This window comes from Bacillus rossius, chromosome 14, assembly GCF_032445375.1.
Source record: "Bacillus rossius redtenbacheri isolate Brsri chromosome 14, Brsri_v3, whole genome shotgun sequence".
NCBI lineage: Eukaryota > Metazoa > Arthropoda > Insecta > Phasmatodea > Bacillidae > Bacillus > Bacillus rossius.
The window spans coordinates 19,496,423-19,523,102 of record NC_086341.1 but is presented as its reverse complement, the minus strand read 5'-3'; the positions used below and the strand labels follow the sequence as shown (position 1 = coordinate 19,523,102).

Genomic DNA, 26,680 nt, shown 5'->3' with positions numbered 1-26,680 from the left:
TGTACTGTGTGTACGTTCCGTTTCCTGTGTGTACTGTATGTACGTTCCGTTTCCTGTGTGTACGTTCCGTTTCCTGTCTGTACGTTCCGTTTCCTGTGTGTGTACTGTGTGTACGTTCCGTTTCCTGTGTTTACTGTGTGATCATTACATTTATTGCGCGTAAATTGTATGTATTGCGCGTACATTGCGTACATTAGGTGTTGGAGCTGATGGAGCTGTTGGAGCACTTGAAGCTGATGGTCAATTGAAGCATAGGAGCAAAATGTAGATGGATCTGATGACGCGAATTGTAGCTCTTGGAGCCTAGCGTATATTGGAGAGATCGAATTAATGAGACGAGAACCTACCATAACTCATCGAATTTTTATCGGTCATATGATCCTCTTTTTTAAATGTAGATTTGACTCTAGTTTTATCGTAAATGATTCTTGATTTGACTAGCGTATTATTCCATACGGTGCATGTATATAAGCGAGTCCTAGACAGCAGGTCACTCAGTTTGTTACTGACGTCGGTGGTGTAAGGATCGCCTAGTTTGTTTCTTTTGGTGCATAATTCGTGTTAATTAGCTGCTTTGAGACCTAGATGGCATCTTTACCGTCTTTAACGTCGAACTCGATGGAGGTTGTACCATCGACTACGGGAACCATGACGTCAGCGACGACGATGGTGGAACAGTTACCGTTAGCAACGTCGACGTCAACACTGGAGGAGACTTCAACAGTCGAGATAACACCAGCAGAAGAGACTTTAATGTCGGTAGTACAGGAAACCTCGCCGAACGCTGTTTCGCCCTCGATAGAGACTTCAATGGATGGCGAATCGACAACAATTAACGAACATCGATGTCGTTACTGCGACAAGATTTTCTCAAACAGCAGCAATGCTCGTCGACACGAGAAGAGAGAATGTGCTAAGAATCCTCCTCGCAACATGATTGGTTGTGAGAAGTGTCATAAGCAGTTTTCCAGAAAAGATAATATGAAAACGCACTTGAAGACATGTAAAGGCGCTGCTGTGCGGCAGAAAGTAAAGGTTTCTATAAAGCAACGATGCATTGATGTTAATAAGAGTATGCCTGGAAATTGTACTACTGTTGCAACGCCAGTATCTGGAACAGGTCTGAAAGGCTCGACTTCATCACCACGGTATCCTTGCAGCTACTGTGATACGTCGTTCGCATTTTCCCATGATGCACGAAGACATGAGAGGAGTTAATGCATGAAGAATCCTTCTCGCATGAAGTTTCGCTGTGATGAGTGCCTTAAATGGTTTACTCGAATTTACAGTTTGCGACATCATGCGAAAAAATGTAAAGGTGAAGTCTGTGCGCCTACTGCTGAACTACCTGCAGAAAGTTCGACTCCTCGGTTTAGATTGGTGACTCGTGAGCGTACAAGCAAAAAAGGCGTTGTGCAGCAACCGATTGCTATGACGTCTGAACAGGAAAATAAACCTAAGACTGTGTTCGGAGCATTACAAGTGAAAGATAATGGCTTTTGCTTGGCACAGTCTGCATTTCGTAAACATTGAAAGACTACTATTATTTAAATACGTTAGGTGAGTCGAAAGACATTTGTAATTTTCTTGATATCAGAGAGGACATAATCAATCAGCTTACTGATGACGTAGCAACAAACGGACGTTTGAAATATAACTTGTGGTTGAACTGTATATAGGGAAAGCCGTATCCATTCAATGACAAAGTGAAGAAATGTGCTTTCAAGACTTCGGCTGCAGTAATTTACAGTTCTGACGATGTGAAGCAAACTGTTAAACATGGTATCAAGAAACTCTGTCAAGAAGAGGAGGACTATGTCAGTAAAGGTTCCGGTTGGTCTCTTTCTAGTATAAACCGATTGGAGCTAAGAATTAGTCATTTCACACCGATGCGGAACTAAATGTTTAAAAGATTGCTGGCTTTCACAAGTGTTCCTGTAGTAGAATAGAAATTATGCAATAAAATGTTGTTTTTTTAAAATAACTTACGATGTTTTATTTCTCGAACCTGTCATTTTTTAGGTATTTTTACATAAAAATTAAAGTTGTTTTGTATCACCCAAGGATCAAACCAAGGCCCTTAGTCGATCTAATCAATTATTATATAGATTACAAATTTATTTAATGAATTTTGAACTTTTTCCCGCATCTCTAGCATTGAAATTACGGGTTTTCAAGATGGCTGTAGTAACGAAAAAATTTGATGGATTAATTTTTTGATGATTTTGAAATGTTTCCCGAATTTCTAGCTAAAAAATTACGGATTTTCAAGATGGCGGCCAAATGACAAGATGGCGGGTGTCACAGTAATAATAAATGATTACTGCACTCTAGCGGGTACGAGTTAAACTAACATGGTGTCTGCGCACTCTAGCAGACGATAACATGATGATGGCTTCCAGCAGACGAGGACAAGATGGCGGACGTGATGTCATACTGCCGGATAATGTATATGCTATTAACAAAGTGGTGGGGGCCAGTCTGCCTACAATCACCACGGGGGGAAGGATCGGTCGCCTTTTTTATTTTTTTGCACTCGTCGGGTTCGAACCGAGTACTCCGAGCTCCATGTCGTAAATGTAGTTTTTTTTATATTTTTATTAAAAATTTTATTATTTAATTTTTTATAAGTTTTTAAATTTTTTTCATTAAAATCGGATAATAAATAAAAAAAGTTAAAGATGGCGGCCGTAACGGAAATTGCAACGGTGACGACATAATCCAAGATGGCGGTGTTGGTATCCTTATTCCTATAAATGGCTTACCGGAGGCTTTAGACATGAATGCTTAAGCCGTTTTTAGTAATTTAAGTTCTTTTTAGGGCAAAACGATTTTTGAGGATTTTCGAAATCCTAATTTTTGAATTGGGGAATTTTTTGAGATTTTTTGGCGGAATTTTTTTCACAGAAATGGAAATTTTGGCGATTTTTGAGGAATTTTGGGAAATTTTTGCCAAATTTTGGCAACTTTTGAGGGTCCAAGGTCAATGTCCTACTTGTCCCATTACGCTCATCCAAGATGGCCGCCGTGACGTCAGAATTCAACATGGCGGATACCGGCTCCGGCTCCACACCCAGAACCCAGTCCCAGTTCCGGCTATCCTATACTACTAATTTACATAAATTAACCATAATTTTAATGCATAGTAATTTTTTTAGAATATGAATAGTCAAAGATACCTCGTCAAAGTTTTTTTTTTTTGCTGTGTAAGTTGTTCGAAGGATAATTGTTTTTTGAAAAGTATACCATAATTGATTTTATTTCAGCTGTTTTCAAAACTAGCTTATTCATGATTGTTTTTTTTTAATTTGTTGTCACAGTACCCAATAATTTGGGTGCAGACGGGAATTATGAAATTTAAAAAAATGTCCTAACTCAAACTTTGCCACTTTTTAAATTTTTTCTGATTCACAACAGTACTTAATTGGCCTATCAACTGTTCTCAGCTTGACGTCGAGTTGTGGGAGATTCTGTATAAAAAATTGGTTGTCTGTAAAGTCAGTTTACGGACAATAGTTTAACGTGACAACGTCATAACAATACATTGATGAAATGATTGCATACTTTTATGAATAAAATTGAATCATTTTTATTTTAATAATAAAAGAAAAAATACTTGTAATTATACTAGTAATCAGATTTTTAAAGTGCAAGAATAATTAACCTTTATTGCCGAAATTTTTGTTGTAATAAGCAATTTAAACCACATTAACTTTTCACTTCACTTTATAAACAGTCGACGAAACAGTTCACGTGTAGATGACTTGTAATTAATTTAAAAACTGGCGTTTAGCTATAAAGTTTAAATATAATTATGAACAAGTTTTCATATAAATAAACTGTAATCAAATATCTATCATCAATTATATGAATCACCATAATTTTTTAGTCAATTGTAACATAACCTATTATTGCTGCACTCGCTGACAGCGTAACGGAACACAGCGTAGCGGAACAATGAGCGTAACGGGACACAGCGTAACGGAACAATGAGCGTAACGGGACACATCGTAGCGGAACAATGTGCGTAACTGGATACTTTTTTGTGCGTGCAGCCGGCGTTCATCGATTTATTAGACGTTGTGACGTCAAAAATCAGATGCGGTCCAGCATTGTATGTTTTTACAAAAGCATTCTCAGATCCCAAATGTGCGATTCGTGGATAGCGTGCGTCGAGAACCACTGAGCGCCTACCTTTAAGGTGTCGGCACCTCCAACATAACAGTCGGTTCCGAACCACGAGGAAGCAAAAACTCGGTGCTAATTCGACTACCCAGAAAAAAAAATAATTCTGTACTTATATCAATGACTAGCTGCAGTACCCGGCTTTGCCCGGGCTGAACACCGGGTGATATATTGTCCGCGAGTTACAGCAAAATGGATAGCGATATGTCTAGTGTTTTGGACATTAAGAAATGACACATAATTACTGTTTGTGTATCTGTGACCTATGATTTTCTGTTTACCCATGGCGATCGGTTGAAAGGTTTAGAAGTTGATGCGCTACAGCGCCTTCTAGTGGTGAGTTACAAAAAAATGGATGATAAAAACACTTCGATGTGCCAACTTTCATGGCGATCGGTCAAACGGTGTAAGAGTTTATCGACGTCATACATACCAAAATCCAATTATATATATTCTTATATTTCGAAATTTTGGGGCTTTCACTTTTGCGGAAAGTGGATGTTCAGGACCACGAAAGGTTTGGAACACTCCATCTCGAAAGAAATGATATTTGAAATTCCTGAAATTGTCGAAATTTTGGGGCTTTGTCCCCAGAGGGGGAGGGGTGATTTTGAGGACCCTAAATGGCTGGGAAACAATAAAAATCGAAAGAATGATATTTGAAATTTTTTAAATTTTGGGGTTTTGAACTCTGAGGGGGGGGGGGGGGGGGGGGGGGGGGGGTGATGTTGAGGACCCCGAATGGCTCGTAAACACTCTAAATCGAAAAAGAATAGGTTTTTGGAAATTTTGGGAATTTTTTTAATTATTGGGTCTTTGACTCCTTGTGGGGGGAGGGTAGTTTGAGGACCCCGAATGGCTCGGAAACACTCCAAATAGTAAAGAAAGTATTCTTAAAGTTAAGAAATTTTTCGAAATTTTGGGGTTTTGCATTCCCCCAATCCCCTTACCACAAATTTGTTGGAGAACACGTCTTTGGGTAAACGTTCCGCCATCCCCCGGACACTTTAGTTAGTAATGACTTAATTTTAATACAATTTCCTCCAATTTTTCGCAATTTTGTGGCTTTCACTTTTGAGAAAAGGGAAGGGGGGGTGGAGGTTCAGGACCTCGAATGGTTCGGAACACTCCATCTCGAAAGAATAGATATTTAAAATTCCTAAAATTATCGAAATTTTGGGGCTTTTTCCCAGAGAAGGGGGGGGGGGGGGGGGGTGATGTTGAAGACCCCGAATGGCTCGTAAACACTCCAAACCGAAAGAGAATAGGTTTTCGAAAGTTTGGGAAATTTTTTTATTATTGGGTCTTTGACTCCTTGTGGGGGGAGGGTAGTTTGAGGACCCCGAATGGCTCAGAAACACTCCAAATAGTAAAAAAGTATACTTAAATTTAAGAAATGTTTGACATTTTTCGTAATTTTGGAGTTTTGCATTCCCCCCCCAAAATTGGGTGCGAAGTCGACTTCGGGTAAAAGTTCAACCATGCCCCGGACACTTAAGTTCGTAATGACTTAATTTTAATACAATTTTCTCCTTTTTTTTCCAAATTTTCGAAATTTTGTGGCTTTCACTTATGTGAAAAGGGAGGGGGGGTGGATGTTCAGGACCTCGAATGTTTCGGAACACTCCATCTCGAAAGAATAGATATTTAAAATTCCTAAAATTATCGAAATTTTGGGGCTTTTTCCCAGAGGGGGGCGGGGGGTTCTAGGACCCTGAATGGCTCGAAAACGCTTAAAATCGAAAGAGAAAGATTTTTTAAAAATTTTAAACTTTCGAAATTTAGGGGCTTTAACCACCGGGGGGGGGGGGGGGGTGATGTTGAGGACCCCGAATGGCTCGGAAACACTCCAAATCGAAAGAGATATAAAGGAAAACTTATTACCTACCTATGAATAATTTTCTAAATAAATTAATAAATAACTCTATGTTTAAGAATTTACGTACATACATAATATTAAACTTCAAACTATACACACCAAAAAAAACTAAGGATGTTTGTGAAACTATTTTTTATTTGTCATAATGTTTAAAACATTTGTAGGATTTGTTTATATGTAAAACTGTGGTGGCCATATTCCGCTTATCCAAAGGAGTATAGAAATTAATAGAGATATCTCTCCCTGTACACACCACAAATCTTTGAATTAAGTAAAAAAAAAACATAGTCCAAAATGAAACAAAAAGTATAAATAACAATAATTTGTCAAAAAAATTTATTCAACTGGAATGACAATGTTAACATCCACCTGAAATTTAATAGAAGTAGGTAGGTAAGTATAAATATATATATATATATATATATATATATGAAAATAAATGAAATTAAAACATACATAAATAAAATTACCTCACACTCAACCAAACATAATGTTTAATATAAAATAAAGGAAGATGGCAATTACACGTAACTATTCTAATTAATAAAAAAAACCGACCTACCTGAAATAGTAAAATTCAAATTTTTCAACAATATATTACATAATTGATAAATATTTCTGGTCTTCGGTCTCAGTAGCCCTAAGACTCTTGACGCTCAGCAGATAAATTATAAGCACTAAACCAAACTCCTTGCAAATAAGTTATAAGTAGGTACTGTAAAAAAAATAATTTAAATTGTAATATACAAAAACGGTATTGAAAATTGAAACAAATATGGCGACACTACAAACTGTCAAGATATTTTTTTTTTCTTACTCTCTACTTAGTTCTTTACAATAGCAAAACGTAACGTAATGGCTTGAAAGCTAAATTGCTCGGCAGACATAGAGGAATGACACTAACAGTTTGTATATCTATGACACACGTTACATAAAATTAAGATATATTTTTTTAACCCGTTTAAAATTTATTTATTTTTAGACAAAAGATAGCCTATGTCCATCCCCAGGATATAATCTATCTCCTTGCCAAATTTCATTACGATCCGTTCAGCCGTTCAGCCGGGAAAAGGTAACAAACAGACAGACAGAGTTACTTTCGCATTTATAATATTAGTAAGGATTCCTTTGGAAACCAGTTGCCAAGAAATAGTCTTTAATACTACTGTAAATTTATTGTAACTTTATACAACACAAAGGCCCTTGCTATGGTTATTTTTTGCATGTATGAAATATGTTTTTTTGGAGATAATACTAAGTATTTCATACGGAAATTTGTCGCACAATTTTACATTAAAATATTGATGTTTCATTTAACCAATTGGAAATTGTTGCCAACCCCCCTTATACCGGGGTAGTTGCACACGCCCGCACCCGCCACGCCAGTCCCGTATACGCGTCTCTATTGACATATTGAAAATGAAAGTGTCGTAAAATTAACTTAAATAGACGCGCATGGACTGGCTTAAAATTTGACCAGTGCGCAAAAGCAATCATTAACGTACTAAATTGACCGACAGCCCTGCTAAACTTATTGTGATAGTTAACATATATATAATGAATTACCAGAAATAGAATGACCAGCATTAAGTACGGTAAAAAAGGAAAGCAACCTATAAATCCAATTCGTGATACCATTTCAATTGCTATAATTAAATTTCATGTACATCGGTCACATTCACATACAAACACTCTTACACTATACTTAAAATAAACCAAAGTCCCATAAAGTCTACTACCGAGGAGGGGAGGGTGAAAAAACGAAATAGTGACGTCTAGATAGTTCTACCAGTAATTTCCATCGCCGCACTCTGTTTTAAACACGTTGCCCGCAAGTCAAACCAGCGGAGTCAAAAGTTACAAATCCAGTTCTTGCACTTACTTGTTCTAGAGGCATACCTCTGTAGTCGGTGTGCGCCGGGGTCGGATGTAAACCCCGCTCACCTTGTAGCGCCTGTAGCATCGCGCTACATTGATGACCAGTGCACTAGGCCCACGATATCGCATTTTCATACACCACGCCTGGTGTTACTTCGCCGAGGGTGTATGGCATTACCGTCATCACGTAATCACGTAACGTCGCACTCGTAGCTCATCGCTGAAAAGCCAATTCTCGTCTCTCCCGCATAGTTCCGCGGCCCGCGCTCAACACATACAGTCTGTCCGAACGTCAAAAACAGCTGGCCGGCGCCTCCCCTCTCTCGTCAGGTGACGTCACCCCCCCTCCTGTCCTGCCACCCCTGACTCCGCTCGATCGTTCTGGTTAAATCTAGCGGTTGCCACTACCGAATAAGGATAATAAACGTACAACAAAACAACAAATAAATAATTTACATACACCATTAACTAGTATAATACTATAAATAATATTATAAAACAATTTACTCATCTTAAAACAACGTTTACGCACAATAAAAGTTATAGTAAAAATCAAGACGACTGAGGCCACCACAAATGGCCTCAAAATGTAATCGAAGTTTCAATAATTTGACTTCATTCAGACGTATAATGCTTGTTATGTGCGCAGTTAAAACTGAAAAAAATATCTATTTGGGGAACGGTTTACAACTTTAACTATTGGAGGTAAAGGGAAAACAGAAACCATAAATTCCCGGGTGAGAAATTGACCAATTGTTACTGCAAACATTTTTTTTTCGTTGTGATACGGTTTTTTTCGTATAAATGTACATATTTATAAATATATATTATTTTAAACGAATTTTTCTGTTCCATTTACAAAAAAAAAATTAGCAGTGTGTCATCACGCTCGCGACTGTCGATAAGGCTGAGTTTCACGCGTCATGTAGAGTTTTTCGTTAATTATATTGTCATAACTGTCTGTTAAGGACTATTTCTGTAAAATTAACACTATACCACTCTCGCATTTTTGTTGCTTCACTAATATTTCCAACGGAAATTTACTAAGTGTAATATGGTGGACGAAAATACAGTTGCGCAAGTGTTGGTAATTAATATTATAACTTGCGCGTCAGCTTCACGTACATTACATTTACACTTAGTAAATTATCTTTTGAAATTTGTATTGCCAAAACATGAAATGGATGATAGATTTTCGTTGTGAATTAATAGACATGGTGTTTGGCTAATAGTTGGGACATGGCGCGCAAGTCACGAGCTTGACGCGACATGACGTACACTTCCCATCGTGAGAACCTGTGATCCGCCGTGGCCCGAGCGAACTGGACCAGAGTCAAGGCAAAGCCTGAGTACCCTTGTTTCGGATCCCATGGTCCAGCATGTCTGACTACAGGATTCCAATACTTCCTGAAGTCACTCCCAAGCAAATTCTGGGTGGTGGTTTCTTACTACTGCCCAAGGGAGATTCTTTTCTTCCAGTTTTCCTTGGAACAGAAATGTTGAGTCTATTATTCTTCTGATTACGTAGTTGTAATCAGCGAAGTCGATAAAAACTGATAAATGGATGCGAGACCGCCAAGCGCGTTTGAAGTGAAACTTCACGGATAAAGGCGGAACAAAATGCGCAAGAATGCACACAAATATAATAGTGTACTACAAAGCAAAGAACTTCGAGAAACTCAACCTCCCCCCCCCCCCCCCCGAACACCACAATCATTCTGGTTGATGCATTTTCCTTGTCCTCTGAAATTTGTCACTTTTGTAACTTTCTGGCGGCGTAATCGCTTCCCTACACAGAAAAATAAGTCTGTACTTGTACAAAAATCCCTTTTGGAAACCAGTTGCCAAGAAACAGTCTGCAATGCTACAAGAAAGATATGGTAAATTTGTACAACACATGGCAATGGTGATTTTGGGATTTATGCTAAATAGTTTTTCGAGATAATACTATTTCTTACAACAATTGGTGCGTAATCTTATATTTCACTTGGAGTTTTATTTGAGGAAATTTTTTTTCAACCATAATAAATCTAGCATAATGTACAATAATTTTGACTTTATTTAGTTTTACTATGCTGGGTGAGAATCCGAACCCCAATATTACTGCGAAAACTATTTTGTAGTTATACAGTTATTTTAGTGTAAATTAGAAACTTGACAAGTATGTGTAATTTTACACGAAAAAAAATCTTTCATTTACAAGAAAAATTGGTTGTCTGTAAAGTCGGTTTACGGACGATAGTTTAACGTGACAACGTCAAAACAAAACATTGATGAAATAATAGCATACTTTTATGAATAAAATTGAATCAGTTTTATTTTAATAATAAAATAATAATTACTTGAAATTATACTAGTAATCAGATTTTTAAAATGCAAGAATAGGGGAAAGTGGATAAAGGTGTTATGTTACATTTTTTGAAAAATTGCGCTAAGTGCAGGGATGAAGGTGTTATGATGCATTCTATGTAATGGTAAAGACACCCCTCTAACTTCAAAAATAACATAGTTACGAGTTGATAAAGGTGCCATGTACACATAAGCAAGTAGCAAACAAATTACTTTCGGAGCCTTTTTCTCAAAACAATAGTTTTATAAAATAACACCTTCATCCACTTGCCCCTTCTACATTTATTGCCGAAATTGTTGTTGTAATAAGCAATGAAAACCACATTTTTTCACTTCACTATATAAACAATCGACGAAACAGTTCACGCGTAGATGACTTGTAATAAATTTTAAAAACTGGCGTTTAGCTATAAAGTTTAAATATAATTATGAACAAGTTTTCATGTAAATAAACTCTAATCAAATATCTATCTCATCAATTATATGAATCACCATAATTTTTTAGTCGATTGTAACATAACCTATTGTTACTGCACTCGCCGACAGCGTAACGGAACAATGAGCGTAACGGAACAATGTGCGTGATGGGACACTTTTTCGTGCGCGCAGCCGGCGTTCATCGATTTATTAGACGTTGTCACGTCAAACAAACTAATACTGTGTACCGGCTTTGAAGAAGTTTCACTTCGTAACAGGGGGTTGGTGTTTGGAGGATGGTGGGGGAGGGGACAGGAGGTTGATCCTCGTATGAAAACAAGCGCCGATGGGAGTCGTGCTCACACAGGATGTCCAGCTACTTAGGGTTCGGGTTCCAACTCACACAGGATGTCCAGCTGCTTAGGGTTCGGGTTCCAACTCACACAGGATGTCCAGCTGCTTAGGGTTCGGGTTCCAACTCACACAGGATGTCCAGCTGCTTAGGGTTCGGGTTCCAACTCACACAGGATGTCCAGCTGCTTAGGGTTCGGGTTCCAACTCACACAGGATGTCCAGCTGCTTAGGGTTCGGGTTCCAACTCACACAGGATGTCCAGCTGCTTAGGGTTCGGGTTCCAACTCACACAGGATGTCCAGCTGCTTAGGGTTCGGGTTCCAACTCACACAGGATGTCCAGCTGCTTAGGGCTCGGGTTCCAACTCACACAGGATGTCAAGCTGCATGTCCACGGTGACCGGCTCGCCCACGCCGTTGTTGGCCGTGCACTGGTACACCCCTGCCTGGTGCCTGTCCACCTTCTCCAGCGTGATGGAGAACCCCTCCACCGACTGGTCGCCGCTCGGCAGAAGGTTGTCCTGCGGCAGACGGAACAGAGAGAGAGAAATGAACGTGAGCCGAGTCTTTTCCAGAACTCGGAGCAGCTCGGCTTCTGGGTTGTAGCCACGTCCAAGGCGAATGCATCGCTTCCGACTCGGTCGAACATGCAGTCGCCGTAATCGGGGTGGAGTTACCACCTGAGGTTACTGCAAGTTCTTCTGCCCTTTACTACTCGGGAAGCCTACAACTCACGTAGTTTCGGTTCCCTACCACGTTCGTGCAACTTCGGATTTCTCTCAAAAATGGAAATACGTTTGGAAATTATGGTACGCTGAATGTGTGCGAGAGAGAGAAATTGTGGTATGCCACACGTGTGCAATGGATACAAATTATGGCACGCTGAGAGAGGAGGCGGAGTGAAAAAAAAAAGTTATGGCACGTCAAAATGTGTCTCGATAAGGTTAGGTTAGGTCAGTCACAACATGCTTGTTTTCATTGGAAACTTCTGATTTAGCGGCTGAAGTGGCGTTAGTACCAAAACGCAGAACTTCGGAAATCTTCGGAAATTCTTGCAGGGAACCGAAACTACGTGAGTTGTAGGCTTCCCTTATTACTCTCGCCTGAGAGGGGAGTTTTTCCCGATTGGCTGCAGCTGTGGGCCAATCACAGAGGTTGCTGCTGCAAGCATTCCCAGCCAACCACAGAAGACAAGGCCAACATACAGTGTTTTCTTATAAAGAAATTGTATCATTACAGAAAAGTGCTATTTATATACATGTTGCCTACGTCATGAATTGAAAAAGGGTTAAATGTGATTTCATCAAGGTGAAATATATCCTCAAACGCACAAATAAAAGGAGTTATTAAATCATATACTTGTTAATACTAAGAATTATAATAAATATTATGCATAACCTCTTTAAAAATATTTGTAAATGGTTTTGTTATGAATAAAGTCTTTTATGCTCGTGACAATTTATTGTGTTTATTTCTTTAGTAAAAGTGTTTGGAATTTATCACATAATTTTCTTTCAATGGTAAGATATTAACAATACAGTCAAATTGCACGAGCGAATCTGCTGGTTATTAGATAGATATAAATTAATAAAAAAATGTTTATTTTTTTTGAGTGTGTAATATAATTTATAAAGAATGTTTTAATAACTATTTTAAACATTATAAGAACCACAAAATATGACTACATTTTGGCACCACAAATCTAGGAAGCTGATTTGGTTGATTAACTGAGTTTAACAATATCAAATTTTTAATTCTGTGTCTGCAATTAGACATTTTCCAAAGAAATGGGTATATTTATAGTATTAACATATATCTACTATGTTCATACATGACAGTTTCAAAAGGTTTGTTAAATTCTCCAACAAGGAAATATATATTTTTTTTAAAATTAAACATGGATATATGTGTTTTACTCGAAGGTGAAGCCTTCAAAAATATGGTTAAAATCTTGTTAAATTCCATGGCGATGACAAATGATATTCCAAGCCAAAGCCTTGTGAAATTTCAAGGTCTTATGAAAGTGCAAGGGATAGCCTTATATAAGTACAAAGTCAAACTTTATAAAAGCACAAGGCGAAGCCTTGTAAAAAAATCCAAAGCAAAGCCTTGGGAAAATTACAAAGTAAAGCCTTGTGACAATACAAGGAGAAGCCTTGGGAAATTACAAAGCAAAGCCTCGAGACAATTCAGGGAGAAGCCTTGGGAAATTACAAAGCAAAGCCTCGAGACAATACAAGGAGACGCCTCGAAAGTAATATTTGTACTGTACAATATTATGTATGTGTAAAGAGCATTGTGAAAAACCGCTTAGCAATTGTTTGTATTGTTGCTAAACATAGAAACTTTCACAAGAAAAACAAAATGCACCTCCAAATATGGCGCATTTCCAGCTGGTATATAAAGAGTGAAGTAAATACATACTAAAACATCCATAATTTATATTATTTCTGTCCGATCTGAACAAACTTACGTGTAAAATAACTTTAATTACAATATTTTTTCTTTTCTTATTTATACAGAGATAAAAGTTATCTCAGTGCATATTTGCCGTAAAAAATTAAATACTTCAAAGTAACAACTAAAATATCATAATCATAATTTTTTTTTTCAATTTTTATGAAACAGATATGATTTTTAGAGAAAATTTTAACATCACGTTTTTACAGCATTAAAAAAACAATCCTTCGATTGGTTTTATAATATACGAGTTAAGAAATGTAATAAACTCATGATTGGTGTTATATTTTAGCTGACAGCTATAAATAAAATGTTCGTAACGGGTTGATAGAGTGTGTTGATGGAGTTTGTTGTTGTTAAGTAGTCCGTAACAGTACTGTTTCGATGTTATATGAATTCATTTAGGTCTATTCAACATTATCTTCACAGCTGCTTTGGAAAATTAAGTTTTTTTTGTGGTTAGCGATGTTCTTGAAATATTTGCATATCACTTTTTTGTTCAGTCTAGACACTAAAAAAAAACCTGGTAGTTATTACAGCTATGATATTTCACGGACGACTAACATAAACTCTTTGAAGATGCGCGATGTCATCTGAACATTTCGAAACGGAAATAAATTTAATTAAACTCGAAAACAATGTGCATGAAGCAATAACAGATGATCACAACGAAAATGAAAGCCAGGAACATGTTTCCTCTTTCGGTAATTATAACCGTATAAAGGTTCCATAGCTTGCAGCATGTACGATGTAGCAGTGATGTTTTGGCTTTGAAGTTTTCTATAATACTTAAAAAAAAATCACAATTTTTTTTTAATATTCAGTTTATTTCTTGAGTTGTGGGAAATAGCCGGTTCAGGAACAGGCGGTAAAATGTGGATACAATATGCTAATTAAATAGGGAGTGGATATGAGGGATGGGGTGAGTCAGGGGTTTGTCAGGGAGGGGATTAGTCGGGAGGCTGGTCCGCAGTAGACGTATTAAGCACTCCAGAATTCTGTGCATTCCATTACAGCAATTACAATCGAGCGCCCCGCTCCCAGACCAACATTTTTAATAATTTTCTTCTGCTTCATTCCATGTATTCTGTTGGGGCAAGTGTGGTATTATAATGACTTGGTTTAGGCAAGTGTCGTCACAGCTGCTATTTTGAAATATCCTCCACTCTCCATTACTAGGGACCGGAAAAATTCACGGGTTCAATGACCTGTAGGATGAACTCCATAGTTCTACGTACACTCGGTCAAATGCTACCCACTCATTGGCTGCTGTCTTGTGAGACGTCCCAACGTAGCAGCCTGTGATTCAATATAGCTTTGGTTGGGTGTTTCTCATTGGCCCAGAGTAATCCATGTGAGTTGTGAGCCAATAGCAGAGGCAGCACTGAAAAATAACTATTTGTATTTTAGCCTATCGCGAAATGAATTCGCGAATTTTTCCTGTCTCTACCCATTACTGTCAGACGACACACACGTTATTCCTGCTGGCCTCGCGTAAGGAAACTGAAAGTATGTTTATCAAAGCACATTTCGAAACGTATTCAACAAACATTCACCATCATTACATCATTCGACAAAACCGTAACACCCATCGACACACAATTTCACGCACGTTCACCATCATCATTTGCCATGACCGACACACTTTCACCATCGTGTACACACATCTCCACAGACCTCATCAGGGTGAATACATTTTAAGTTTATTTTATTCTTAAAATCATATACTAATGAAATCACAACAATTACAAGATGGGATACAAATTGATACAATGCATATAACTAATTTTTCTGAACGTTGACTTTGCAACTAAAAACTTTAATCTAGGAAGTATATACATTCATTCAAAGTACAGATTATGTTACTGTTTTACATACACCATGCACATGAAAGGCACCAAAAACTATATTGTAGGTATGTAGGCATGTTACTAAAAATACGAATAAATTGTTTCGTCTCACCGTTTTTGATAAATCATTAGTTTTAGTCCATGATCCAAATGGAAAGTTATCCGTCCAAGATCGTTCCCACCAAATATTCAAAATTTTTTTTCAATCATTATTTCAGCTCTTATATCGACAGGTTTAAATATTTCATAGTATCAGTTGAAGTTTCACCACCCTGGAACATAACTGCACTCAGCACTCGTCGTCTTCGGAATCTGACGGCTGAGTGTTGTATTAAGAAGGTGCAGCTAAAAAAAAGGCACGGCAAGGCTGTGTTTAACGCCCTTTGTCTCCATTTATCCGCCATACAATGTCATAGTTACAGCTCAAAATTCTTAGTCGCTGCATGCACGACAAGAAAATCGCGTGCCAGTCCACAAACTTGCTCTTATAGCAGTTAAAATGCGCTAGTTCAAATACACCCCTGACAAGGTGGGCCATTAAGGAGGGAGTATTATTTTGTTTATGTACATAAAGGCCAATTTTTATGTCAGTCCCAGCGTGATCTTAAAGAATGAATTCATATATGTGTGTGTGTGTGGATTAACCGTTTGTACGCATGCAACATTCGGCTTAAAACTCTTCATTTTTAGTATATCATTATAAATCAATAAAAATTTATGTTTTCAGAAAACCCTAAAACAACTAAGGTTTCTATAGTTTAGTAAAACCTAATTTTTTAAAAAATTTTATTTACTTACTGCAAATTAAGTGTTTCAATACGAAGGCTACATACGGTTAATCCAAAACTCTTAAAGTACATGATTTCATACTTTCAGTACACGCTAAGACTTTTCCCGTAAAGTTCATACAAAACATTTATTTAGGACTTTTACTTATTATAAAAACCTTTGATTAACATTTAAATGCTGTTTTATAATTTTTTTAAAATCATTTGTAAAAGTACGAAATATTATGAGGAAAAATATACGCGATCTCATAAGGACACCGTCTACAGTTTACAGAGCTTCTGAAGCAACCAAGCAATTACAAATCTTCTCAAGATATCCGAGTGGTGTCAGTTTGCGGAAAGCATTCAAGAGCGCTCTGAGGGATGACGAGGAGTTCTGTTTCCGTGCTTCGTTTTTAAAGGGTATTTTTCAGGAGAACGAAAAGGACAAAAAACGAGTATTTTCAGAATAATTTTTTTTTACATGGAACACCAGGTAAAGACTCTTGAAAGCAACCCATTATCTTTCATTACATATTTATCTTCATTTCTCCGACATCTAATGTAAAGTAAATGAGTTTACTTGGCCCAAGCTCTGCAGGCCAGCACCCCTTACGTTACGTATGCGTGGCTGTACGGAAGCGTGCATTTTTTTTTTAGAATTTATTTATTTTAACAGAAAACCATTGGAAAAGTTATTAGCTTGTTTGTTTTTTTGTAAAATAAATTTTAAAAAAATTCAAAAGTCAGCCCAGCTAATTTTTTGGACTTTTAACTTTTTAAAATATGTTTGGTTAAGAGTATATTTTAATGTAACACACGTGGGAAAAAAATATATAACTGGAAATTTTTAAGAGTATGGTTTCACCAGAGAGTTTGTGATTATATTTCAACGTTTCGATGGCTAATTAATTAACATAAAGATGTTTTGAATACCTCTTAAATCTCTTGGTTGTTCTGTGCACGACGAGAAGACTGCGCGCCGGTCCAGAGAAGATACAGGTGAGCGTCAGGCTTATCATCCCGCCTCACCGACACAGAGGCGTATCTGTGTTAGTGAGGCGGGATGATAAGTGCGACGCTCGCTGGTGCTTCTAGCGCGTATAGCCTCTAAGGGCCGGTTTCACCAAGCGAAATTATCTCGATAAAGTAATGAATTATCCAGATTAACTGAATATCCCGTTTCACCACACCGAATATCTCGATCTTTTAGTGTTATCGAGATAAAATATTTTAACCACCGATTTTCGTGGTTAAAGTCTTATTATCGAGATAATATTGTAAAACGAAGTGACGAGAGGAGATTTTAAAAATTGTAATGGCTCGAGGCATGTACAATTTGATTTTTGAAGATGAAAGTGATGAAGAAGATGCCATTGTTCGTCGGCCACGATGGATGCGAGATAGAAGCGATTATTTTGAAATGTATGATGAAGAAGACTTTAAAATACATTTTCGCCTTTCAAAACAGTCGACTATGTTTGTTTTGGAACTTATAGAAAATCAACTACAGTTTCCCGAAAAGTAAGTTTATATTAATATTATTTCCTAATGTTAATTGTTTCTGTAGAATAATAAATATGTATATGAAATCATAGACAAGTAAAATAAAACTCATTTATACGAACATTACATTACAACCTTCAACATACTTTTTTCGTCTTTCACAGGAATATGTCAGTGTCGCCAATGAACCAACTGCTGGCTACACTTCGATTTTATGCTACAGGCTGTAACCAGCTAACCATTGGGGATTATGCTGGCTTTAGTAAACCCACAGCTCACCGAATAATACATAGGGTTAGCTCCGCAATTGCATCTCTTCGACCGCAGTTCATTAAATTCCCAGAGACGATGGAAGAACTGAATTTAGCACAAAGGGATTTCTATGCAATTGCTAAATTTCCCAGGGCTATTGGTGCTATGGATTGCACTCATGTAAAAATCCAGTCACCAGGTTGGTTTAAACACTGATTTTATGCTACCTTTTTATTAAACATTGCAATCCACATACAAGCTTGTTTTCTGTTTGTTGCAGGTGGAAACAATGCAGAATTCTACCGTAACAGAAAAGGTTACTTCTCTGTGAATGTGCAAGTAATTTGTAATACAAAATTGGAAATTACAGATATTGTTGCACGATGGCCTGGTTCCTCACATGATAGTACCATATTCAACAATAGCAACAGAAGGGCATGTTTTGAGAGAGGGGAGTATGGTGATTCTGTACTACTTGTTGATGCGGGCTATGCTTGTAGGTCATATCTAATGCCTCCATTAGATAATCCCAGAAGTCCACAGGAACACCTATTTAATGAGTCGCAAATTAGGTCAAGAAATCCTGTAGAGCGAACATTCGGTTGCTGGAAGCGACGTTTCCCAGTCTTATCTTTAGGATTGAGAGTGTCATTAGAACATTCGTTTGCCATCATTGTAGCGACTGGGGTGCTGCATAATATCCTGCGACAAACTGGGGAAGAACTCCCTCCAGACGACCCTAACCTCAATCTCCACCTCCCTTGGCAACAGTTGCTTGAGGAAGGAAATGTACAGCAGAACAACGAAAATGCAAACAGAAGGCCCAGATATGACAGTGTCAGGCATTTACTGATTGAAAACTATTTCAGGAGGTAAATGAAATTTACATATACCTATAATTAAATACCTATATATGTGTGTGTGTTGTAATACTTATTTAAGATACGATTATTTATCACTCTGTGTATTTTCAGTTTGTTGTAGGTCATACTGATCTATATGTCACACAGAGATGCCATCAACTTGAAGATTTGCTGGTGAAAATAACTACATATAGCAAGATGTATGGAATATTTTAATACATTTGCATTGTACAACTGCTTAGATCATACAAAATAATGTGACATAAGCGAACATGTATTATCTTTTATATAATTCTTAACATTTGTACTTGAAACTGTTTGTTAATAGGCACAATGAATATCACTTTGTAAATATACATGTAATATATAACAATTATGTCATGATAGTTGAGCAAATGTTTAATACATAAGAACAATTAAATTACTGCAAATGTTCTAGTTCTTTCTTTATTTTCAAGATTTGTAAAGATAAAAGTTCGGTTTGCAGCTTTTCCTGCTTTACTTTTTCTCGTTCTTGTTGTAACCGCAGTTCCCAGATTTCTTTCATAACTTCTTTTTCCTCGATTGCATGTTTTTTTGCAAGTTCAATTAGTTCGATTTTTGCTGCATTGACAGCACTTACTTCTTTCACTTTGGTGGCCGGGGTTGGTCGCCGCTTGCTAGTAAAGGGAGATTGCACTGAAGCATTTCCCCTACTGCTAGGAGGCATTGCCTTCCCACTACTTGCACTGCATGAATCAGTAGTATTGGTCTGCACTGTGTTTGTGATAGCCGAGTTGTTATTGGAGTGTCGAAGGGCAGAACACACAGGACTGCTGAGCATGGCTGGAGTATAATGCATCCAGTCGCCATTTGGAAGAGTTACCTGTGGAAAAATTAAATTTGAACATTATGTGAGAGAAATAAAGTTAACACAGTGCATAGGCTATAGCTATACATGATTAATAAGCATAACTATGCACAGTGACACATCCATTAGGTTTTCTCAAAATAAAGTGTAGGCCTACTAACTGTCTCTGCCGTCTCCACGAAAGAAACATCCACTTCTGCTCCGACATCCAGTTGAATGCTGTCATCCTCATCAGTAGGCCTATTTGATGCATCAAATGGTAATATTATTGCATCTGAATCTGAATCGAAGGGATTCTTGGCACCATCGATAGTCGGTTTGATTAGGCTCTGCACTCTCTCACAAATGGGATCCTTACTAACTGTTTTTGAAGGACCTCCACCTGAAAAAATACAGAATTAATTTAGTTATGTGGTGTATATTTCATATCCACTGGTGGTATAGTGCGAAGTGTCTTCTTGACAGTGCAAAGGTTATAGTTCTGATTCCAACTCCACCCAAGATACCTCTTTAATATATTACAATTAATTCAAGTAACTAAAAAAATTGTTATTGCACATGTTTACAATTCGTAAAATTGCATTATGGATAAAAATGCATACAATATTTATTGCTGTACCTAAATATAATGTACCAGGATATACAGACAAAAAATATATTACCTGTTCCAGTTAATACTTGAACTCGTTGATCAGCAGAAGTCTTTCGCGTGTGCTTTTTGAGATTCTCCCACACCGCTTTTAAATTTTCTGCAGTCCTGTGATGTTCTCCAGACATACAATTGAAAGTATCTGCAAGTATTTGCCACTGCTTCATTTTTTGTTGCTGTGAAACACCATCTGTTTTTTTATTTTCAATGATATTGAAATGTTCAGTTACTAAATCTAAAAGAATGTATTTCTCCTGCTGCGATGTATTTTTATTTCTCTGCTTCTTTGACAAATTACAGCCTTGGCTCGCCATAGTAGCCTACGAAATTTCTAGCCAAACTTTGATAACGAAAGGTGTTTACAAACAGAAAATCGCGATAATTTCAGAAGATCGAGTTAAACTTATCTCGATTTTCTCAGAGAAAGATAATATGTGGTGAAACACATATAACTTTATCGAGATAGAAATGGAAGATTAACTTTTTATCTCGATAACATCATCGGGATTTTCAACTCGACTGGTGAAACCGGCCCTAAGTGCAAGGCTCTGAACTGACGTGCAATCTTCTCGTCGTCACAGGATTACTGAGAAATTTGAGCGGTGACCGTAACATTATATGGCCGAAAAATGAAGATAATGGTACAATGCAAGTCCCTTAGATGCTTTCAATAATCTGTACCGGTTGTTTTACGCCTGAAAAGTACTCTGAAAACACGCGTTTCAGCCATTTTAACTCTTCTAAAAATACAGTTTAAAAACTTAATCCGAAATCAAAAGTACTTTTCGGCCCTCAGCGAACTTATAGATGCTTTTCGTAAGCAGGCCCCACTCGTATATCTCGAGTAGTTTTGAAATCGCGTTGTTTTGTCCTGAAGCTCTGCGCACCATGTGTGTGTCCGGTCCCATTTCAAGTCAATATTTTATATTTACACTAATTTCAGATAAACTTGTAGAGTTTTTCAATTTTTTAACTTTCACGAAATGAAAAATATATACAGCGCATACTTTTTCCATAATTAGCTGCCAAAGTTACATTTTAAACGTTTTTGGGTTGTACAAATAAGAAGATTTTAATTTATTGCAGAACTGAAACTTTTTAGGTTTAATTGCAATGCCACTGGCTACTTCAAGAAATGGTTTGAATTTCTTTCAGAAAATATTAATTTTGCCTGGCATTTCAAAATTCTCAAATTTGTTACGATTTTGACAGCCAAGAAACATGAAATGAGTTTTTGTGATAAGAAATGCAAACCGTATCATGAAGTAGTACAGTTATACCTAAAAAGTTTCAGTTCTGTAACAAAATTAGATACTCCTTATATGTACAACCCAAAAAAACGTTAAAAATTTAACTTTGGCAGCTAATTACGCAAAAAAGTATGCGCTGTATATAGTTTTCATTTCGAGAAAGTTAAACAATTGAAAATGTCTAACAGTTGATCGGTGATAATTATAAATATTAAATCATGACCTGAAATGGGAGGCACCCCCTTAAGGGAGAAGCCTATTATGTACATCAAGTTCTGTCCCTGCCCGAACACGCCCGAATTTTCACCTTCGGCCAACCTCGGGTTTATTTATATATATTTATATTTCTCTGTTTATTTTAAAGTAGCTATACTAACCTAACTAACCGTCCGTAGTGTTTTAATGTAGCCAACCTAACCGACCACTCTTAATATTTGAATTCATTTTTCCTGCGCAAAAATAAAACAAATCCCGAGGTTGGCCGAAGGTGAATATTCGTGCGTGTTCGGGCAGGGACGGAACTTGATGGACATCTAAGGCTTCTCCCTTAAGGACTGTTAATGAGTCGCCATCGCCCACGCTCCAGGCCAGAGGTGAGCGTGCCAACCACGCTCTGGGTCCGGTGCCCGCCCGACACGGGGGGGGGGGGGGGGGGTTCCGCGAGCTCTCTGCGCCGAACCGTTGTTTTCACCCCCGCGCGCGTCGACCCACAAGGGGTTGGCGACGAGAGGAATATTAATATCTCTCCCCCTCTCCTCCAACCCTGGGCAGAACCGGCTGACAAATGCCCCCCGGGACCATTTGCACGGGCCCTTGTCGCCACGTGGTGCCCTGCCCGTTCCGTTGTGCGTCAGCCGCGGGGGGAAGCCCCGATGTTTTTGGGGCGGCTCGCACGTGCGTCGCGAGGAATGTTTCCCCGACGTGGACCGCGGTAATTTATGTGCGAACCCACGGTTGATCCGCGGATTCATTTCAACCTGCCTGCACAAAACAAAATTCGTTGTCTGTAAAGTCGGTTTACGGACGATAGTTTAACGTGACAACGTCATAACAAAACATTGATGATATGATTGCATACTTTTATAAATAAAATTGAATCATTTTTATTGAATTATAAATACTTTTTATGGATACAAGGAAGGAGTGAAATGAAATCTACAATTTAATTGATAAATTTACTTTTATTTGCACTCATTAATTCAAAATATGTTTATTTCTTTAACGAAGCGATTATTTTAACTATAACTTTTATACATGTTTGCTATTTAACTTCTTCCAATCTGTGTTATTCTGTTAAGGATAGGACGATGATAGGAAAAGTAGGAAACGAATGGGAGTGTTTCAAGTTTAATGTGCATCGAAAAAGTCAAATCGATGGTTGTTCCAATCGAGTGGAAGAGAGATAGATGCTGCGCAAGCGTAGAATGAGCGTAACGTAACATCGCGTAACGGTATAATGTGCGTAACGGGACACTTTTTCTTGCGTGCAGCCGGCGTTCACGGATTTATTAGACGTTGTCGTGTCAAAAATGTTTTTGATACTACAAGAAAGATATTTTAAATTTATTACAACACACATGGCTATGGTTATTTTTTTTACATTTATTTTAAACTATTTTCAAGATAATACTGAGTATTTCTTTAAAAATTTGGCGCAAATTTTTTTTATAATTTCAGTGTTGGTTTATTTGCATTGACCTGGCCTCGAACCAAATGATATTTTACAAATGGTCGAAATCATACGTAGTTATATAAAGTAGCCACCACTTGTAACATATCAAATAATTACTAAATTAATTAAAAAATGGACGAACAAGGTGATAAAAATTTCATAAACTCAACAACACGTGGCCGCCATACACAATATTATGACATCTGTTCACAAATAAACTCTCTTTATTATTAAAAATAGATATTAAATTGCCTTACTTCTACTATGGGTGAACTCAGACAGTAAAAATACCATCGAAACTTTATGATCCCCCCCCCCTCCCCTCTTCAGTCCTACGGTGCCCAGGGTCAAAATAATACTGCCGCCCTTTCTCCCTTTTCTCTATACCCATCGATGGCTCTTAAAATCGGTATATGTCATTTAACAGGTGTCCGTTTCCTAGCAATCCGCTTGACCTCGAGACTTCCTCAGACCTGGAAACCTTTCCGCTCGCAAGAGACGTCCTTGTTTGTCGACTTTGTCAACTGCGCTTTTGTTTTGCCACCGTTGGCAGTCCGATTGTTTTCGTCTGAAATCACAAACCAAACGAGAATGGAATCCCGCACGCAAGCCGTGCATTGTAACAAACACATCCGTCCCTGGCAACCGTACGGTTATTTTTTTTTGCCTCTAGATATGTTGGTAACGGTGTCGAGGCAGACGCAGATAACGCACTGTCAAAGTTATAAAATCCCATGGCGCATTTGCTTTTTCAAAGTTTTCGATGAGGTGAGCGTTCAACATTTCGCCAGTAATCACTAAATACTCAGAAAACATTTTTCGTTGACGGACTAATGTACTAAATAGGAAGTGTCAGAATAAGTCCTATAATTTTCGATATCCTGAGGCTAGTATATGCCTTTTAAGTTCAAGCTAAATAAAAACTTTTCTTATAAAAATATTAAGTATTTAAGATGGCACACTAAGCGTCAAATAATGTTTAACTGATAAAAGTTCAATAACTACCTGTACTTACCAAAAACGTTGTCACTGTCGCAAATTGGCTATAACCGCCAATTATTTGAATTAAATCATTTTATTAAATCAAGTTTTGCCGTGCGTGTATGTTTTTTTTATTAAACGATACTTAGAAGTCTAGTGATCTATCTTAAATAACTTCTCTGTAATTTAAATTTAAAAAATTTTGAGCTCCAACTTCAGAAGTGTATAAAAGCTATAGGAAGTACAAACCTGCAATCAACGATATTACTTAGAATTCATAGTCATCGTATATAGCACCCACACTGTTTCTTGGAGTAATTAAAAACTATAAGACTAGAAACGAAATAAGGTGTAATTTGTTGACTTTTCTGAGCCAATTTTTTTATTTTTTATTTTACTCAACTCTCTTGCCAAGAATGTGTGTTATTTCGCTCACGTTTCTGTACCAAAAAATTGTCAATCTCTTAACCTTTCTGGATTAGAATATGTGTCAAGAAGAGGTTTTATTTTGCTAACATTTTTGGGCCATTAGATGTGATATTAGCACACTTTTCTGAACCAGGAGATTTATTTGCTCCTCTTTCTGGACCAGAAGATGAGTTATTTCACTCAACTTTCTGAACCAAATAATGTGTTAATTTGCACACCTTTTTTGAACCTTCGGATTATGTTTTGTTTGCCGATCCTTCTGAACCACACCAATCTGGACCATAGAATATGTGTTATTTTACTTACCTTTATGGCCAGGGAGATGTGTTGATTTGCTCACCTTTGTGGACTACAAATTAAAAAAACGTGTTCATTTGCTCACCTTCCTGGACCAGAAGATGGTGGGCACGGGGTTTCCCGAGGCCTTGCACTCTAAGGTCACCGTCCCGCCTTTCCTCGCCTTCAGCTGTCCGTTCGCCGGGTTCATTCTGATGCTCGGTGGAACTGGAACAAATAAAGGAAAACACAAGCTGTTTATCTTTCTCTCTATATATATTTGTACGTATTCATGGTGTTTCTGAAAATGTTTACCCCGTATGATCCCAAATCTATTTTTTTTTTTTAAAAAATGGACAACGGAGTTTGGGTAGTAACAAACCTCCGTGTCACATTGGGGGGTTCTTAGTTTGAACTGAAGTGTTTGGTGAGTGTTAAATTCTTTATGCTGTCTAAATTAACCAAAAATGGTTAATTAAAACTGATAAATTTCGGTGATGAAAATTAACGACGAGAGAAAGATTTAACAAAAGAAGTTATAGCCTATCACACTTTTCCCACCTTAGCGGGGGTCCTACCAGGAAATTTTTCTGCGTTTTGGAAACGTGCCAGACGTTCCCCAGAACCTGTTTGTTTTTATTAAACGTGACACATTATTCACCTTAAAAACAGTTTACATTGAAACTACATCTCACGGAATCATCTATTCATTACAGAACAAATGATCCCGAAATTAAGGTAAGACTTTAAGACATTAGGTGAGGGATGAAAACAGAATAACTACTCTAGGTTATAATCAAAAGTTTTGACCATTACTCATTTTTATAAGTTAACGTATTATAAAACTGTAACACAAACGTTTATGTCTTTTTTTTGTTTGTATTTGTTTGTTCGAGATTCACGCAAAATCTACGGTGTTTAAAAGCTTATGAATAGACTTATAAACTGGTGTACATTTTATCTCGCTACGATGATGTTGAATTCCGTGGTATTTAATTTTGTGTGGAATCTACTAGAATATAATCTTAATCTAAACATGTAAAGTAGAGATTCCGTTTGCTCTTATCTCATACAAAACTACATTTTTTGTTCCGGTTTCGATGAAATGTTGTTCACTTGGCCATAGAAACACGAGAAAGGCCACTGTCTACGTAGGATTCCGAGAAAACTACCCCCCTTAAAGCAGAATTCAATAATTATTCTTGATGAAACGTCGCCATTGCATTGCTGATTCTTCCTTCGTCTCCGTTGCAACGCGGGCTTTCGCGTTCTTGATGCCTTCTGCGTATCCATGGTAACGGTTTTTGGCACCTACAGTGCGAGTGTGTTATGCCTGTAGACCGTAGTGCCGAATCATGGGTATTCAAGCTAGTAAATAAATAAAATAATTTTAATTTTCAGAATGCCTGCAATTCACTTATGGTTTTTTTTTACATAAATCCTCTTTTTTTTTTTTCCACATCTACTCATGAATATAGAAATCTCTTCTTAAGTTCACATATAAAATATCTTATCTCTCACGAGGAATTCCCCCAAAGGTGTTCACACCTAGCAAACTGTTATGAAATGTTGGCGCACAGCAGAGATTACGTGGGTTTGGTTGTAGCATTTGGAGGGTTGTTGGAAGGGGTTAGTTAGGTTTGGAGAAGGTAAGAGAAAGTTTATTTTTTATTTTTTATTATATCCCGAAGTGCTCCAGCCAGGGAGAGAACCGCGATTGGAACGCTCTGCGCGCCGCGCGAAGCGGATTTTGCCAGTTTGCCTTCGGATCTCTCCTCCGACACACTCGGAACTCTTCTCCCCCCTTTCCAGCG

At 37.5% G+C, this 26,680-nt stretch overlaps 3 protein-coding genes across 3 annotated transcripts in view; 2 read left to right on the top strand and 1 right to left on the bottom strand.

Annotated features, from left to right (window-relative positions):
- LOC134538696 (large neutral amino acids transporter small subunit 2) overlaps window positions 1-26,680 on the top strand; it is a 912,958-nt gene that overhangs the window by 112,000 nt on the left and 774,278 nt on the right. The window lies entirely within an intron of this gene.
- Window positions 1-26,680, bottom strand: part of LOC134538697 (protein amalgam-like) — a 551,901-nt gene that overhangs the window by 48,723 nt on the left and 476,498 nt on the right. The window contains exons 4-5 of the mRNA XM_063380131.1: window positions 24,973-25,094; window positions 11,432-11,582 (exon numbers count right to left, since the gene is read on the bottom strand). Coding sequence (XP_063236201.1) covers window positions 11,432-11,582; window positions 24,973-25,094 — 273 coding nt within the window. The remainder of the gene's footprint in view (window positions 1-11,431; window positions 11,583-24,972; window positions 25,095-26,680) is intronic.
- LOC134538698 (putative nuclease HARBI1) lies at window positions 17,266-19,192 on the top strand. Its single transcript, XM_063380133.1, has 4 exons — window positions 17,266-17,662; window positions 17,809-18,095; window positions 18,177-18,768; window positions 18,871-19,192. The coding sequence occupies exons 1-4, from the start codon at window positions 17,457-17,459 to the stop codon at window positions 18,878-18,880; spliced, it is 1,095 nt and encodes a 364-aa protein (XP_063236203.1). The 5' UTR covers window positions 17,266-17,456; the 3' UTR covers window positions 18,881-19,192.